This window comes from Rhinolophus hipposideros (genome assembly GCF_964194185.1).
Source record: "Rhinolophus hipposideros genome assembly, chromosome: 20".
Taxonomy (NCBI): domain Eukaryota; kingdom Metazoa; phylum Chordata; class Mammalia; order Chiroptera; family Rhinolophidae; genus Rhinolophus; species Rhinolophus hipposideros.
In genome coordinates this window covers 7006276-7023914 of record NC_138066.1, presented here as the reverse complement: position 1 = coordinate 7023914, position 17639 = coordinate 7006276, and the positions used below count along the sequence as shown (strand labels likewise).

General features: G+C 43.3%; 1 protein-coding gene across 4 annotated transcripts in view; it reads left to right on the top strand.

Moving 5' to 3' along the window:
* Positions 1–17639, top strand: part of DNAH9 (dynein axonemal heavy chain 9) — a 319243-nt gene that overhangs the window by 116266 nt on the left and 185338 nt on the right. For all 4 annotated transcript variants that reach the window (XM_081027600.1, XM_081027598.1, XM_081027597.1 and 1 more), the window contains 2 exons: positions 2148–2304; positions 9271–9375. In XM_081027600.1, the coding sequence (XP_080883726.1) occupies positions 2148–2304; positions 9271–9375 (262 nt within the window). The remainder of the gene's footprint in view (positions 1–2147; positions 2305–9270; positions 9376–17639) is intronic.

The window sequence follows — 17639 nt, the reverse complement described above, 5'->3', positions numbered from 1 at the left end:
AAAAACAGAGAATTCATTTCAGAGACCCCCACAGATGGCCCCTTCCTGACCAACCTGCAGGTTGGGAGCCTTTCTGTTGATTTGCTAAGTATTAAAAAGTTAGGCCAATGGCCCATTTCTAGTGGCTTTATTAAGGTGTAATTTACCTACTTTAAAGTTCATCCATTACAATTCAGTGATTTTTAGTAAATTCATAGAGTTGTGCAACCATTGCCACAGTCTAGGTTTAGCACATGTGATCACGCCATTTGCAGTCAGTCCCCACTCCCGCCCCACTTCCCGGGCGGCCACTGGCTCTGTGTTTCTGGACATTTCACAAATGAAATGATATAATATGGAATCGTTGGTATCTGACTTCTTTCTCCATGAAACATCCCCATGATGTTTTTAAGGTTCATCCGTGATGCAAAATGTATCAGTACTTCATTTCTTTATATTGCTAAATTGTATTCTACTGCGTGGCTACGTCACATGTTGTTTATTTATTCACTATTGATGGCTATCTGGGTTGTTTCCAGTTCTTAGTGTTATAAATATTGCTGCTATGAACATTCCTACCTAAGTCTGTCTGTGTGAATTCTTATTTCCCTTGATTAAATTCCTAGGACAATTGTCTTTTTAACAATTTCACTGTGATGTTCGTCTCTAGTCGAATGATATTCCCATGACGCTGACTGCGGTGTTCAGCTTTACCCCACGAGCTCAGTGTTCCAGAAAGGAAGTTTAGGAAAGCAGATGTACATTTTTCTATAAATTCTGTGTTTTTCAAGAATGAATAACAATAGGAAATTTTTATACTTTAATCATTTATTTTACTAAAATGTAGCACCTTAACGGTATTTACTTATATATACTGTAATTATTTTCTGTGTATTTTTAACACATTTTGGAGAAAAAACTTGAAATCAATTAATGCAGTGAAAAGGTTAAGAAAGTACCAAACTGTCTTCCAATGTAGCTGTACCATTTTACATTCCCACCAGCAACATATGAGATTTCCAATCTTTCCATTTCCTCACCAACATTTGTTATTGTCTGTCTTTTTTATTATAGCCATTAGGTGTGTTGCAGTACCTCATTGTGGATTTAATTTGCATTTCCTTAACGACCAATGATTTTGAGCATCTTTTCTATGTGCTTATTATATAAGATGTGTATTATATAAATACACACGTGCGCATGCGCACACACACACACAGTTGGAAGTTTTAAGTGGAGTAGGAACTCAGCTGAGGTACATCTGCTCACTTACCCCAGTGTTGATGGGTCCAGGAATATTTAGTGGGTGAAGTAATGACATATACGAGCCCTCAGGGGTTAGTAGCCATCAGAGAGGCAAAGCTTGAAGAGGAACATGATCCAAGTAGACTAGGTGCATTGGGGGCTGGATGTGGGAAGGAGAGAGGGACAAGCACAGCCCTAGTAAATCTGGGTGTCTTAGTCCGTTCAGGCTGCTACAACAAAATACCACAGATGGGGTAGTTTATAAACAACAGAAATTTACTTCTGAAGGCTGGGAAGTCCAAGATCAAGGTGCCAGCGTGCTCAGGTTCTTGCGAGGGCCCTTTTTCTGCTCACAGATGGTGCCTTCTCACTGTGTCGTCCCACGGTGGTAGGGGCGAGGCAGCCCTCTGGAGCCTTTGTAGTGAGGCACTCACCCCATTCATGAGGGCTCTACCTTCACGAATTAATCACCTCCCAAAGGCCCTACCTCCTCATGCCATAGTCTTTGGGGGTTAGGATTTCACCTTATGAATTTTGGGGGGGGCACAAACATTCAGAGCACAGCACTGGACCAGTGAAAATAGCTCTTCATGAATGGACTTTAAAGTATGGGGGCTGGGGAAGGGGAGCACTGAGAAATGCCCAAGAGAAGTAGGGAAGGGCAAGATCAGGAAGGGGCTAGCAGAGAGCCACCTATGCCCTTCAGGGAGGGGGCATAGTGATCAGATGATTCTTTACAAAGTCCTCCCACAACACTGTGGGGAATGCATGGGAGTGGGGGGCTCTGGGATTTCCTTTCTAGAAGCAGTTTCAGGCCTCCAGTGGGCCCTCCCGCTTTCTGTCACTAGGGCCTAGCAGAGCCAGAGCTATTCACGGGCCACCTGTGGCACTGACAATGACCTATGCCCTCCTGTGTTCCACAGGTGCTACATCACCCTCACCCAGTCTCTGCACCTGACCATGAGTGGGGCTCCAGCAGGACCTGCAGGCACAGGCAAGACAGAGACCACCAAGGACCTGGGCCGAGCGCTCGGCATCATGGTCTACGTGTTTAACTGCTCAGAGCAGATGGACTACAAGGTACAGGCCCAGCTCGGGGAGGGATTAGGAACCGAGCGGGGCCCAGAGTTCCCCACGTCACCCTGGCCCAGCTCAGAGGCTCAGACAAGGAGATCCTTGCTCCCCCACTTTACAGGAGACATCGGGGCCCTTGACCCCTGAAACTTGTCAAGCTCCTTGTAAACCTCAGCACCACGGAATCTGCTTCTACTGGTGAGATCTGCAACCATAGATGGGTTACTTCCGTTTTGGGGTCTTCTTTTCATCATCTGTAAAATGAAGAAGCTGAACATATATCCAAAGCCCTAAATTCCCTATTTGACCTAGAACCAGAGAAAGGCTCATAAGTGGCTAATATAAAGGCTTCACATAAAAATCATAGTTCTGCTCTTCTATGAAAAAATGGTCATTTTACCCAGAATACCCACAAGGACAAAATATTCTACAAGGACAGGTGTGACTTCTGAAGACAGACTAGATTAACCCTTACTTCTAACAAGAGATGCTCACAGAAGATAAGTGCAAGACTAATGTTCTTCATTTAGGCAGTCGTCACTTTTACATTTTTAATGTATTCCAGGTTTTGTGTCATAAAGAAAAGCAAAAGAAGCAAAAGACCCACTAGGTCACTTTTAGCTAGCAACATTCTACTCACAACTAGTCCTTAGATAGATTTAAAAAAAAAATGTGTTATGACAGATTGCCTCACTGTCTCATTTTTATTTTGTTTTACTGTATGTATTTTGACAAACTGCTTTAAGTCCCTGTTGAGAACAGGATAGCATGTAAATAAATTTAGAGTAGAAAAAAACAAAACAAATGCATTAAGGATAGATTAAATATTTATATGTGTAAATCATGTGATAAATTGATTGCAAAATAATTTTAAAATAATTTTACACATTTGTGCAATGAACTATTATTCTGCCATAGAAAAAGACTGAAATCTTACCATTTGTGACAACATGGATGGACCTAGAGGGTACTATGCTAAGTGAAATAAGTCAGAATGAGAAAGACAAATACCATATGATCTCACTTATATATGGAATCTAAAGAACAGAATAAACGAACAAACAAAACAGAAATAGGCTCATAGATACAGAGAACAAACTGGTGGTTGCTAGATGGGAGGGAGTTGAGGGATGGGTGAGAAAGATGAAGGGATTAGGAAGTACAAATTGGTAGTCACAAAATAGTCACGGGGATGTGGAATACAGTATGGGGAATATAATCAATAATGTTGTAAAGACTATGTAGGGTGCCAGACGGGTACTGGAGTTATCAGGGGGATCACTTCGTAGATTATATAAATGCCCAACCACTGCACTGTGCACTTGAAACTAACATAAAATAACATTGAACGCCAACTGTAATTTGTATATGTTACATATTATATATAGTCACAGGATGTAAAGTACAATATAGGGAATATAGGCAATGGTATTATAATAGCTATATACGGCGTCAGATGGTTAGTAGACCTGTTGGGGTTATCACTTTCCAAGGGATGTAAATGTAATCATTATATTGTTTTGTACACCAGAAACTAATAAAAAAATAAACTTAAAAAAGATTTTAAATTTTTTTAAAATTAGTTTCAGGTGCACAAGACATGGTAATACTTAGACGTTCATCACTTATATCCCTCACACTGTAAACCCCCTACCTCCATCCACAATCCCTCCGACCTCGCACCGAGCCATCACATTATATATATAAAATTATAGTTGGCATTCATTATTGTTTAGCTTCAGGTGTACAGTGCCGTGATCAGGCATCTACAGCATCCCTGAGGTGGTCTCCCAAATGGGACATGTGTCCATCGGATACCCTACGAAATCTTTACAACATTATTGATTACGTTCCCCAAATTAATTTTCAAAAACCCTGAGGCCATTTTGTGGTTACCGACTATTTTCTAATCCCCTCACCTTCCCCCTTATCCCAAAAATAATTTTAGAGTTTGCAAGGTAACACTTGAACTTGCCACGTTTAGAACACTTTAAATGAGATTCACCTCTTGTAACTTTAATAATTTCTCTTACATATAAAATTTTGCTGTGCAGAGAATTGCAGAATCCTATGGCACCATTTTTTTTCTCATAACAAGCAAACAAAAGGAGGATTCAGACCCCAAATGACTGTTCTCCCTATAGTCTGCATGCTTTAAATTTTAACTTGGTTGCTCTTATTGATAAACACATTAAGATAATACTTCTCTGTAAGTTGGACTGGAAGAAGAAAGCTTTTTTTCCCCTTTAAAGAAGTAGACAAACTTAGCCTTAAAGACTATTTTCAGTTTCTAGATTCTTCTGTAGTTGAGCAATGGCAGCATTGCTGAAATAAGTACAGCTTCCCAAGAGGTACATTCTGGAGGACATACTCGTTTAGATGTACAAGACCTGGCATATTGAATGAAGAAAATTGGCCAGTTTCTTTATGGTCATGCCTAGCACAGTGAACAGGCAGATGAATTGGCCCCATGGCCAGGGGTCACTGAGGCCATTTTACGCAGTCATGTCAAAACTTATGCTGAATCCTGACCCCACCAATTCCTCTCAGAGCACAGAGTGAGAGGGGGAAGTCTGTCTTTAGTTTGTTTGAACAGTGAGCGACGCTTTGGTTGTGAGGCCAGGCTAGATGCAGAGCAGAATTTCCATCAATAGGTAAGGCCATAGCGAAGCACTCCATAAGGAAGGGGATCCCTTCCTAGAGACCAAACATTCTTTGTAACCAAACAGCATCGCTAAGCTGTTCGTCAGCCTCCTCTTCCCATTGTTGTCCAGCTATTCAGAACTATTTTGATCACAAAGTACTCTCCAGTAATCAAGTTAACTTGAGTATCACCATTGCTCAGCATGTATTGGCATCATGGAAGGATACCAAAAATAGAGATAGACGGATGGATGGATGGATGGATGGATAGATAGACAGACAGAGATAGATAGATACACAGATAGACATACAGATAGATGGGTTAGATATAACCCAGTCCATTTGGAAAGACAAGAAATAGACATGAAATACTTAGGGGAGATACCACAGCATTGGTAACAGCATTACACTGAGTGCTAATGTTCTAACAACTTTGAGCCCTGGAATACAGTAGAGGGAAAGCCACAGAGAGAGCTGGTCAGGAAAGGCATTGCGGAGGGTGTGAGACCTGAGGGTGTTTAAGGTTTGGGTGAGTGCCATACAGGGCATGTGACGTTTTAATACAGCCAAACCCATTAAAATGTGAGTTTTAAAGACATGACCAGGTTCTCTATGCAGTCGCTGCCCTTCCCCTTCCCCTCGTTCTGATTTCCCCCCTGAACTTTCCTCACAGGGCTTGGCAGGACGAGGAGAGGAGTAGAGTGAGGGTCAGGAAGAACTGTCATGCACCTCACCAGGCATCATTCTCATGTGCTATTCTTGACACTTCCAGCAACGTATTCTGTTCCTGTACCTCGAGAGAATACGCTAGAAGTAAACATGGAACACTGACTGAGTACATTAGAGTGGATTGGGGAACAGGAGGAAATAAGAGATGGGGTTGAATAAGGAGGGGAGGGATACAAAGGCACTTGAGAGAATCTGACCTGGAAGTAGTGGGCTACAGAAAGACTGCAAGTTTCAGAACAGGAGTAGGAGCATGATGAAAACAAATAGTATTTAAGGAAGGCTCCTTGGAGACAGGAAGAGACTGGAAGGAAAAAAAACTTTTGGTGAGAGCATTGCAGTCATTCAAACCAGAGAGGGTGAGGAGCCAGATGATGGGGTAGGAAAATGGAAAAGAAAGAATGACAGCCTTAAAAAATTAAATAACCTAGTTAACACGGGGAGGGGTGGGAGGTAAAACAGAGGGAGGAGTTTTTGGGCTATCTTCACGGACGCTCACAATCTTTTTTGTCACAGGAATTCTATTAGGCGGCTTCAGGTAATGGGGTGGACACAGAACAGTGTGGAGACTTCAGGAAAAGGCAAAGTTATTGCTTTGTTAGTGCTGGTTGGAAAAACCTATAAAACTAGCCACTTTCTCTGGAAATGGCTACAGTTTTAGTGCTAACGTCTACTTTATATTATAGCAGCAATACTTTCTTTGTACCTCATTTCCTTGACCTCATTTTGGAGAGGCTATTGCTGAAACATTAAATGGTTTTGAATCTGAACGTATCTGGATCTTTTCTGACCTTTCTGTAGCATCAACCCTATCTATAAAACACTTACTCCTTGAAACCCTAGTCTGTTGGTTTCTGAAACATACTTCCACAATTCTCCTAGCTCTCTGATCTGGCCTTCTCAATTTCATTTTCTGATTCTCTTTTCATGATTTCAAGTTTTACTTGGGTACTGATGATGCCCAAATCCATCTGCCAGATTTAGGGTCTAGTCCTCTCTTTAGCTGGGCAGTGGAGGTCTCCACTTGGATGCCCTTCTTCTCGTATTTGTTTGACACTCTCTTCTCAGGCCATTCCTACTAACTCCCATCTTCCTTATGGCCAGATTCCTACTCCCATTAATATGAATAATCTTATTTTTCTCGGTGGTCCCGTGTGGCAAGCTTGAGACACCCTAATTGTTTCATGTCTTTCCTTTCATAATTCCAGTCAGTCACAAATGTTGATTCTTCCCTCCGCAGGCCTCTTGCTTCCAGGTTTTCAACCCTATTCTTATTGCCCTTATCCTAGCCCAGTAACTCACCATTTTATAGCAAGGTAAGACCACAGCCTAGCGAGTCATTGTAGTGTTGTGGTGGGGTCAAAAGTAGGACAGAATGGAGTCCTGCAGTTCTGCTCAGAATCTCAGGGGGTAAAGTGTGGGGGTGACAAGTCCCCTACCAATGAAAACGCTATTTTTCCTATTTTGGGTAGTGGATTTCTGTTTGATGAAGGGGAGCCACACCTATAAAAAGCTTTTAAAACCACTGTTAATGTGGGAAAGCATAGATTTTGATTCCTGAACTTCCACTTCACTATATATTTGTGACATTGGACAGGTTGCTATTATTATCTCAAATATAATAATAGATATTACTATATATATATGTATACCTCAAATACAATAATATAATATATATCTCAAATATTTAATAATATATATGTATCTGTATCCTCAGAATATAATAGTTGTAATATCTAGCTGCAATATTGTTTTGAGTACACACAGTGCCTGGAACTCAGAGAGACTCTCTGACTACTCAGTCTGAAATAACCACATCACCCTTATTTTAAGACTCCAGTAGGACTTACTACTATCTGACAGTTTATTTTTGCGTCATTGGCTGTTTTTCTCACTAGAATGTAAGTCCCACGAAAATAGGGGCTTTGTCTCCCTTTTTTCACTGCTGATTCCTCACGACCTAGGACAATTCCTGGAACATAGTCATGCTCAATAAGTATTTGCTGAATGAATAGAGGAATCATTTAATTCAAGGGGCTTACTAAAAGGAGGGTTTTATTCTTCCCTCCCTTTTCAAAGTCTGCCCCCCATCCAACTTAGCTTCTGTAATGTTAGACTGGTTCACCTAAGATGTTGATTTCGTCATGTTTTTCTCTGTTTCAAACCTTCAAAGATCCCTTATAATAATTCAAGTTTTTTCATAACCATGACCTCCTTTAGTAATTCAACTTTCCAGCCAAAAGGCACCTTTATTTTTTCTGGAAACATCATGGTTTGCTCATTCTTTGTCCATAATCTTTCCTCCTCCTAGAAAGCCCTTACTTACCCTTTTGTTCTGCCTACATAGATACTATTATCCTATTCAGCCAGCATTCCCAATATATGTTCTGTGAGATACCAATATCCCATATCTTCTGATTTCTGTTCTTGTGTTCTTTCCACTACACTAATATTTGCCACAATACATCTGAAAAAACCAGGGGTCACATGCGGGGGGTGGGGGGGGGAAATCGTAGCCATATAACAAAGTTGAACTAATTAATTTTGAAGAACTTCTCAGGCCCATAAAATGTTATAAATTAGCAAAAGTAGGTTATACAAATGTGTTTCCCAAGTTGGCTTGACCAAAAAGCCTTGTCTTCAAGGAGTATCTTCTAGATTTAACATTCTGTGGAAAGTGCTGTAGTAATACTATGTGAAATTCACCTCTTTGACCAAACTGAAATTCTAGAGCATTTTGATCCAATCCTCTATGAACTCTATAACATCTGTGGTCTATACTATCCATTGGAACCCCTGCTCACATAGCACTTTACCTGTTTTGTTTGCATACCTTGTCTCCAAACCCAACTAGAAGTTCTTAGAGGGACTGAGTCCTCTGTGTCTAGTCCAGGAGTTATGCCCAGAGCTGATATGTGGGACTTTTCTACTATTTGCATTTGCCAGCACTTTAATGGTGTGTCCTTGCCAATGACCTTGAGAGTGTCTTCCAGTAACCTCTCCCTTTATATTGCTCCATGGTTTACTAGTTCACGTTTAATGCCCAGAATGGTTTTTAATTTTTGGACAGATACGGCATCTTCCCTCTGAAATTCTTTCCTTACTCTCATTTGAAAGACTTACCTATAGTTTGCTTTCTATAGATGTTATCACTTCCCACCTTCCCTCCCATTTCCAGATTTCTGTCACTCTGGGAAACCTGGGTATTTGGGCATGGATTTAAAGATACAGACATAAAGTTTTTCATCAGTGCATGCAAAAGGTTGAGTGGGAGGCTTTTTGTCAGGATGGTGCAAGAAAAGTAATATTTTATTCATTTCCTGGGATTTTGAAAGCTACAGAATCAACAGTAATGCAAGCCTGATGACATTTTGAAGGGATTTTGTTCTAAGTGTCTTGAAAAGGTTCTGTTTGATCCTGTGACTACATTGGCACCCATAGCCATCAAAAATTTAATTGTTCTTGAAATTTTAATACAAGTTTCTAACCAGTGGTCTTTAGAAGTCTGGAAGTACCTATAATAAAGAGGATGGAAAATGACTTAGGTGTGTATTGATAAGCTCGATACTGATAGTAATTTAATCTTTGTACATTTTATTTCAGTCTTGTGGCAACATCTATAAAGGCCTCGCTCAGACTGGTGCCTGGGGCTGCTTTGATGAGTTTAATCGAATCTCCGTGGAGGTCCTGTCAGTGGTGGCAGTACAGGTAGGGGGGCCAGAAGTTGGTGGGAGCCCTGTGGTCTTCATGCCAAGCACTACAGAAATCTATAATATCCTCTTATTTTAGCCTTTCTTCATCTCGTTCCCTGTCTCCCTGCAGCCTTGTGTTTCATGCCCCTTCCTCCACTCTGTAAAATCAGGCCTGAGTGCAGAATAGGTCCATACCAATGTGGATCCGTTCACCGGCTGTGGGACTCCATTTCTCCTCTGTAAAAGGGGAATAAAGAACAGCCTTTTCACCTGTTTCATAAGGGTGAGGAAAGGATCAAGCAAGATGGCGGCGCCCAACTGCTTGGAAAGAGTTGGGGAATTGTTAGACTGGGGCATAAAACTCAGCTCTGCCATTTCCAAGCTGAGAGTCTGGGCGAGTTGCTATACTTCTCAGCCAGTTCACTTAATTACATATAAAGTGAGGATTATAGTGTGAATGTTGTTGAATGAAGGAAGTCATTTTGGGGTCAGGTTTTATGTGAACATGCCACTTGCCGTTCAAGTCCTGCAGAAAGCGCTTAGTGAACTTTGTGCTCAACAGTAGGGTGAAGGATCCCCAGGTGAATAGGACATGACCCCCAAGTGCAAAAATCTGAGTTCTTGAGACACACCTGAGCACTCTTTAGTGTTCTAGAAGTGACTTGAGTTCTGACTCGGAGTATGGGACAAGATTGCTAGACAGGTTGTCTTGAAAACAAGCCTTAAAAGCATGGAGAAGATTTAATTTGGGGTAAGGATCCCCAAGACAATGGGAGCAGCAGAAGAGTGGGGGACCGAAAAGTCAAAAAAAAAAAAAAACCTTTGTTGAAAGTCTGTTCTGTACCCGATACTTTTCATATATCATGTCTTATACTACTTTGTATCCTACATCTCTTAGAGCCCCACAATCCCCCATATGTATTTATCTGTGTGTGTATGTAGGATTTGAACCCAGCTCCCCCACCCATGCTGACCGGGTGCAGGGCTGGGCACAGAGCTGGTGTACAGGAGATAAAATGCTAGAGAGGAAAATAAGGCTAGAGAGGCAGGTTTGAACCAAATAGTAGGCAGACTAAAATGCCATGATGTGCATCATGCCTCCTTCAGTGGGCAACAGGGAACCCCTGGAGATTTCTGAAAGGGAACTTACCCCTCTATTTGGCAGCGGTTTCAAGGAGGGGCTGGGCAGCAGAAGAATCAGCCGCTATAGTCAAGTCAGAGCTCTCTCATGGCGTCCTGATTATAGCTGCGAAGGCCTAAATGGGATCCAACCTCCCGCAAAAGCCCCCAATCACCACAGAGAAGCATATCCTTTACCAGCACCTGTTCCCATGTTCCTCCCTGTAAGCTGAGTCCCCCCATTTCCCACTAGGGGAAGCTTGTGGTTTCAGACCCCCCCACCCCCTCCTACATCAATAAGACAAATGTCAGGGTACCGTATAATGCTAAAAGCTGTGGTGAAGTCTTGGGACAATTGCATGTCTGGTGCTTCTAGTTTGTGCCCGCACACCATACAGTTAAAAAGACTTCCATTTTCCTCTTGTCATTAGCTTTTATTTCTAAAACAATATGTATGCAGTATGAAAAAGAAAACTGCACTGTTCGGTCCCTATGGGACTTCTGTTTAATTTTTTCATGTCCAGATAAAGAATAAGGAAAAAGTTTAGCTTCACTGACATTTTTCTTAGGCGAGTGTGCAGGGTTGAAGGAAAGGGCAGCAAAAGGGGTGGGGGGAGGCAGCCAAGGCACCATCCTCCCCCTCCAACTGGTCTGTCTGCCCTGTCGGGAGCCAGTCTCTGCCCACATACCCCCCAAATGCTGGCACGCCTCCTATCCAGGCATGCTGTGCCTGCCATAGGTAGGCTGGTATGGAAGTCACCACAGGCTGAACAGTGGTAGAATTTACACCATTAGCCGATCCCATGGCCCACTCTTATCTCCAGCTGCCACTGGGAGCCATAGGTGGTGGTTCAGGGGCTCTGCAGGGTCCCTTCACTTCCTCACCCCCTAAAGTGGTCAGTCCTACCATCTCTTGCATTGGATAGCCAGTTGGTGTTCCCACTCACTGACCCTTGTCCAGACTTTTTCTTGGTGAAGCTCCTGGAAGGTACAAAAATGTGGGGCTCTTCTCCTGTTCGCAGTGGTCTTATGGTTACCCTTCCTTAGGTTTGTTTGATGCATTGGGAGTTCGTAGAGGAAGGACGTCAAATAGCTGACCTGAACATTCTCTTGGACTGAAAACCCTTGACTAACTTGGTTCAGAAGAGCTGATTGTAGGCATTTCAGTGCTTTCATGTCAGTAGCTTGAAACTATGGTGGGGGTATTTCCACTATGGAAACTGGCAAATTCTACAAATCATTTGTTAAACATTTACCATCATACTTACTCCTTCCAAGAATGTGAGGTCGGTGTTGCCAGATCTTTTAAACTTTAAAGAGAAGCTCAATGTCCATATTTTTATTTTTTAAATTTTCTAGATTTCAATAAGTTCGCAACTCATTCAATTAAAAACAATACCCTGAGCCAGACAAACAAAACACATTGGTTGCCTGTATTCACCTCTGCATGGTCACTTCACCAAAAACAACAACAACAACAAAACACTTAAAACCAGGAATGACACCCCTGTAAGGTCTTTTTGAATTTGGGGTATAATCCATTTTGGAGCATAAGATGTAGAGTAAACCAAGTAAAATAAACCTTTCCCGGAGTACTAATTCTAGGCCTAGAATGATTCTGAAAATCAGGACATAAATGTAAACTTTTCACCGCTGTCGGTATTGGGGTTGATAACCCATAATTATACCATGTACCTGGGGTTTTTCTCCTCACTTCTTCTGCTGCAGATGTTTCGCAGCTAATATCTTCCTCCATCTTTTTTATTCCTTGCCCGCGATCCTGTTATTTTTACCCACCTTTCTGTGCACCTCTTTCATCTTGCTTTTATGATTTTCTTTGCCCTGTCTTCTGCCTGCTAGCCACAGATTTCAGAGGGCATTTCTTGTTCTCACCAGCCAGGTTGTACTGGCCTCACTTAAATCCAGGATGATTCATCATAAACAGTTATACCTGTGGTGTCCCAGTGTAGCACTCAGAGCTGGGAGAAGGGGATGTGCCAAATGGCTCTCTCAGTGTGTCTCCCCAAGGAGCCCAGGGAAAGGGCAGGTGGTGAGAGTCAGACCAGGATCAGCATAGAGCTCGTCTTGGGCTCCAGACATTGTGTAAGCAAGTTTTGCATATAATTGGGATTTTAAAATAAGCAGGTTATTGTAGAGTGAGGTTAGCCAGGCAAGGAAGTGGGGAAGTAGTTACTACGTATGTAGGCTCTGACACTACTACACTGTCAGTGTTCAGTTTTGGCTCTGCCACTTACTAGCTGCGCCACCTTAGGCAACTTCATGTTTCAAGGTCCACATCTGTAAAGGGGGTTAATAATTGTACATACTTGATGCAGTTGTAATAATTATTAAATCAGTTAATATGTGTAAAGCACTTAAAAGAAAGCCCTGCAAATAGTAGGTACTCAATAAATGTTCGTCTCTGTGATGATGATGGTGATGGTGATGATTGTGATGATGGGGATGATAGGGATGGTGGTGATGATTATGGTGATAGAGATGAAGGTAGAGATGATGATGGTGGTGGTTATGATGGTGATGGTGATGATGGATAATGGTGATGATGATAGAGATAATGATGGTGGCATTAATGATGATGGTGGTGGTTATGGTGGTGATGGTGATGATGATGATGATGGCTGTGATGTTAGTGGTGATGATGATTGTTATTATTACCTGAACACTGTAGTTAATTGGTTGAAGAGAAGTAGAAGGCTGGGACCATAAGGCAGGGAGGGATGGTCCACACCCTGGTCTTACCAGTCTTCTCTACACCTGACCCAGCCTTGGCTATCTTACCAAACTTAACAGTGTCCTAACCAATGAGGCAATGCCCAACAGTCATTGTCCCTAATGGATAATAGACACTGTGAATTTGCCTTATTTTGAAACTGTCCAACACAAGGTCAGTAATGGGTTCTTCAAGATCAGTTCCCTTTTGCTTCTAGAATTAAATGAAATAAGTTCAACCTGGAATTCCATGATACTTGCACACTCCAGTCTAGGAACACACCCATAGGAGATACTCTCAAGAAAATGGTCTGACAGCACCATAGGAAACATCTGAGCTGGTAGCATTTAAAATCATATACCATCCAAGGAGAAAATTGTACTTATTATTCACACAGTAATCCAGGCTAGCATATCCATCCAGAAGCCGCACCAGCTGTGACACTTTGTCTCTTGCCCTCCCTCTCTTCCTCTCTGCTCCTTGCCCATCTGTGCTCATCTTCCCAGTAACTTCTACAAAAGTGAGTATGCTTCAGTGTCCTTGAACATGGATATTTTCATGTCACTGTCAAATTGGTCAAGCAAAATTGCATATCCAATTAGGAAAAAGTATGGCAATTCCAAGAGCAATTACTCAGCTATTTTTAAAACGTATACGATACTACAGTACTTAACTTTTTTTCAAAAATTTGCCATTACTGTTGCAATCAGCTTGCTAGGCCTTGGGTTATCTGGGCCTGGGGACATGTGCCACCAGGGCACACTCCACCACGCTATACCTGCAGCCCCTTGTCCCCCTCCACTTTCCCTGGCCAGGCATTCCTGCCACTTCCCTTCCTTCTGAGGCTGGAAGGAGCTAGAAGCAGCAGATTAATTAGCAAAGACTTGGGAGCCCACCATACAGGGTTCCAAGTACTCAAGGTGCCAAACAAATGCTCGAGTCTCAGAATCAAGGGCGCTTCCCATGCAGCACCCTTCACAGAAGAGCTTAAGGTCTAGGGTGAAAACACAGAAATATAAAATGATGTAAAAAGCCATGAGTGTGTTACACTCCCTGAAGGCAACAGATGCCAATCTGCCATTGCAGAGAGAAGTGTGGCATGAGCCAGGCAGGATTTTAATACTACACGGCATTTTGGATTAAAGGCTGGAAGAGAGAATGACCACAGGGCGCCACAGATTGGGCCACTTCCCTAGAATGAATGGGGCAAGGTAGAGGGCTGTGGAGAAAAAGCTGAGAAGAGGATTCATGTAGCAGAGCTGGCTGGTGACTCCCTTAAAATGTGTTACCTGCAGAGAGCTGTATGACTAATTCTTTTTGAGTACATCTGATGGAGGGCTCTAGCCTGGGTGGGAGGATATAGGAATGGAACCCTACAGCTCACCAATTTCTAGTCTTTGAAGGGAAAGATACCTTTCCTAAGATATCAAATCAAGTCCCCATTGTCAGATGAGCACACGTGGCTTGTGCAGATAACGGGACTGATCATTGAAATCAGGGCTGGCCTTGCGATATAGAGAATTAAAACCTATACATATATCATGCTAGATGGGCACTGGACTTATCAGGGGGACCACTTCATAGACTGTGTAGATGCCTGACGACTGCACTATACACCTGAAACTGAAGCTGAATGATATTGAATGTCAACTATAATTGTATAGAGTGCCACGGGATGTGGAGTACAGCATAGGGTAGATAGTCCATTGAATTGTAACAGGGGGGTAGGTGATCACTTTGTGAGGGGTGTAAATGTCTAACTAGTACATTGTTTTGTACACCTGAAACTAATTTTAAAAAACCCTGTACATATATGTAAAATATAAGACAGTTCCATTAGAGAGATGCAGTTCAAGGCCGTAGAGGCTGGAAAGGGAAAGTGAATCCATCTGTTTGGGACCATGGTGGGTCATGAAACTGGTGTGGAAGAGTGTGTGTTCCAGTGGCAAGGACACTTAACGGGCCGCCAGGTGTCCTGAGAGTGCCCAGCCATGTCAGCATGACCTGGGAACCTGTTAGAAGTGCACACTCTCAGACCCACTACAGACCTGCTGAAACAAGATCTGCGTTTTCACAAGATCCCAGTGATTCATACGCACAATAAAGTTGGAAATGTGCTGCTCTGGCGCAGTAACCCCAGCCCTGGCTGCACGTTAGAGCCCTGGGCAAGTCTGAAAAACAGTAATGCACAAAGCAGTCTCCTCCTCCAAAGATGCTGATCTTATTGGTCTGGGGCAGGACCGGGGCATTGAGTTTTACAAATAAGTAGATGCTAGATAGATGGGTAGATAGATAGGTAAATAGACAGACAGATAGATAGGACCTTTCCACATGGCTCTCATGTTCTGCAAACTTTGAGAACCAGAGTCGAGAGGGACACTGTCAAGTAAGGAAAACATCTTGAGGACTGTGGAACGTGGGTTCACACCAAAACATGGAGCCTGGCTGGTCCAGGTGAGTCGGCTACAGTGTGAATTTCTCTCCAGGACAGGTGGGCAGAAGGGAACGGAGGACCAGGCTCCTCTGAGAAAGGGATAGGGTCAGTCTGCAGCTATGGATGGGGACACCTGGGCAGCAGCAGGTATGAGTAGAAATCCAAGAATTGACTGGACGGCTGTGGTTCTTGAACTTGAGCTTGTATCAGAATCACCTGGAGGGCTTGTTAATGCAAGCCTTGTTGGATACCACCCCCAGAATTTCTGATTTGGTCAATGTGAGGTGGGGCTAGGGATTTCCATGGGAATTCGGTGGGACCCAGGGACACAAGCTGTGGAATGAGGGACAAGTCACATCTGCTTGGCTTCAGTTTCCTCACTGGTAAATGTGTGGTCCAGATCATAGTTTCTCAGCCTTTGCACTATGAACGTCTTGGGCCTGATCAGTCCTTGTTGTGAGGAGCTGTCCTGTGCGTTGTAAGCTGTTCAGCAGCGTCCCTGGCCTCTACGTGCGAGATGCCAGCAGTGACCTCCCACTAGGTGTGTCACCAAAAATATCTCGGCACATGGCCAATTATCCCCCCGTGAGGACGGGCAAAATCAGCCCGTTGAGAACACCAGTTTCTCCCCAGGTTTCCATTTTTGTATGTCTTGTTTCATCGGGGGCAAAAACACCTTTTCTTATTTTGTGGACACTTATGCCTTTAAACTCTAAATTATTTTCAGAGCATCACAAATAACTCCGAAAATGTATGTATTTGATGAGGAGCTGGCAGCGGTGCTCCTGCTGGTAGAAGGCGGTTTGGGGAAGAGGCTCAAGGTGTGTGCTTTGGCACCAGATGGCCTGGTTTTTCACTCAGGTTGCCTACTTACCAACTGTTAGACATCTGGCAAATGTCTTTTTTTTCCTTTCAACTTTTTATTTTGAATAAATTGTAGAATTAGAGAAAAGTTGCAAAAATGCGTAGTACAGAGAGTTCCCACATATCCTTCCTGTGGCCTCCCCTATGTCAACACCTGATATGATTATAGTACAGTTTCCTAACTGCCTTCTGCTTTGGTTTCCTCGTCTAAAAGGAAGACTTACCCATCTCATACAGCTATTGAGAGAACAAAGCGGGATAATTCATGTAAAATACCCAGAAGAGCATCTGGTACATATCAAGTGCTCAGTAAATGTCAGTTATTATTTTGTTGTTATTCCCTGTGCCTTTAAAATCTCCGAAAATGATGAGTCTTTGGTGGAAAAACAGAGCCCCAGGCAGCCTTAGATATCGGTCTGTGCCTACCTGGGTGTGCACCTCCACCTGGCCGGGCTCGCAGTTGAATGTACAGGATCCCGTCCCCCTGCTTCTCTCCTCGCATCCTGAAGGACCTCTGGACTTGATCAAGGCTTGCTGGATCCTGACCTTTACCTTGCAATGGCTTGTTCCGTGGACCTCCGCTGCTGTGAAGGCAGTGAGGACGTGCTAGCAGAGCTCTCCTGTCCTACAGGAGCCAGGTGACAGAACCTGTCACTGGCACTGGTGCTCCACTATTAACTGCATCCTCAGTCTGTCCCACATGCTCCTTCAAGGACTCCCTGCAGAACGGACCCAAAAGCACAGGTGCCCCCGATCCTACAGTGCATCGTCATTCTCTCTGAGCAGGAGGTTTCTGGGCCTCAGTGTTGCCGGAGGGAATGCTGAGTCAGAGTGAACAGCACAAAAGGCCCTGGGCTCTCGCTTTTGCCTCCACCCAGAGGTATCAGAGCAACTTGTAAATGGTAATCATGCTCACCTCTCCACTCCGTAACAAGGTGAGCACTGAGTCTATTTTACAGGTGGGAGGACTGAGCCTGAAGGAGCAAACCAGCCTTTAGCACGCCAATAGCTTGCACGCTGGTGAGAGGCTCCGCGGCAGAGCTGAGCTGTAAGTACCTCAGGAACCAGCAGAGCTTAATCTGTTTGGCCAGCGTGCTGGGTGCTGAGGCTGCCTCTGCCAGAACGGCATTGA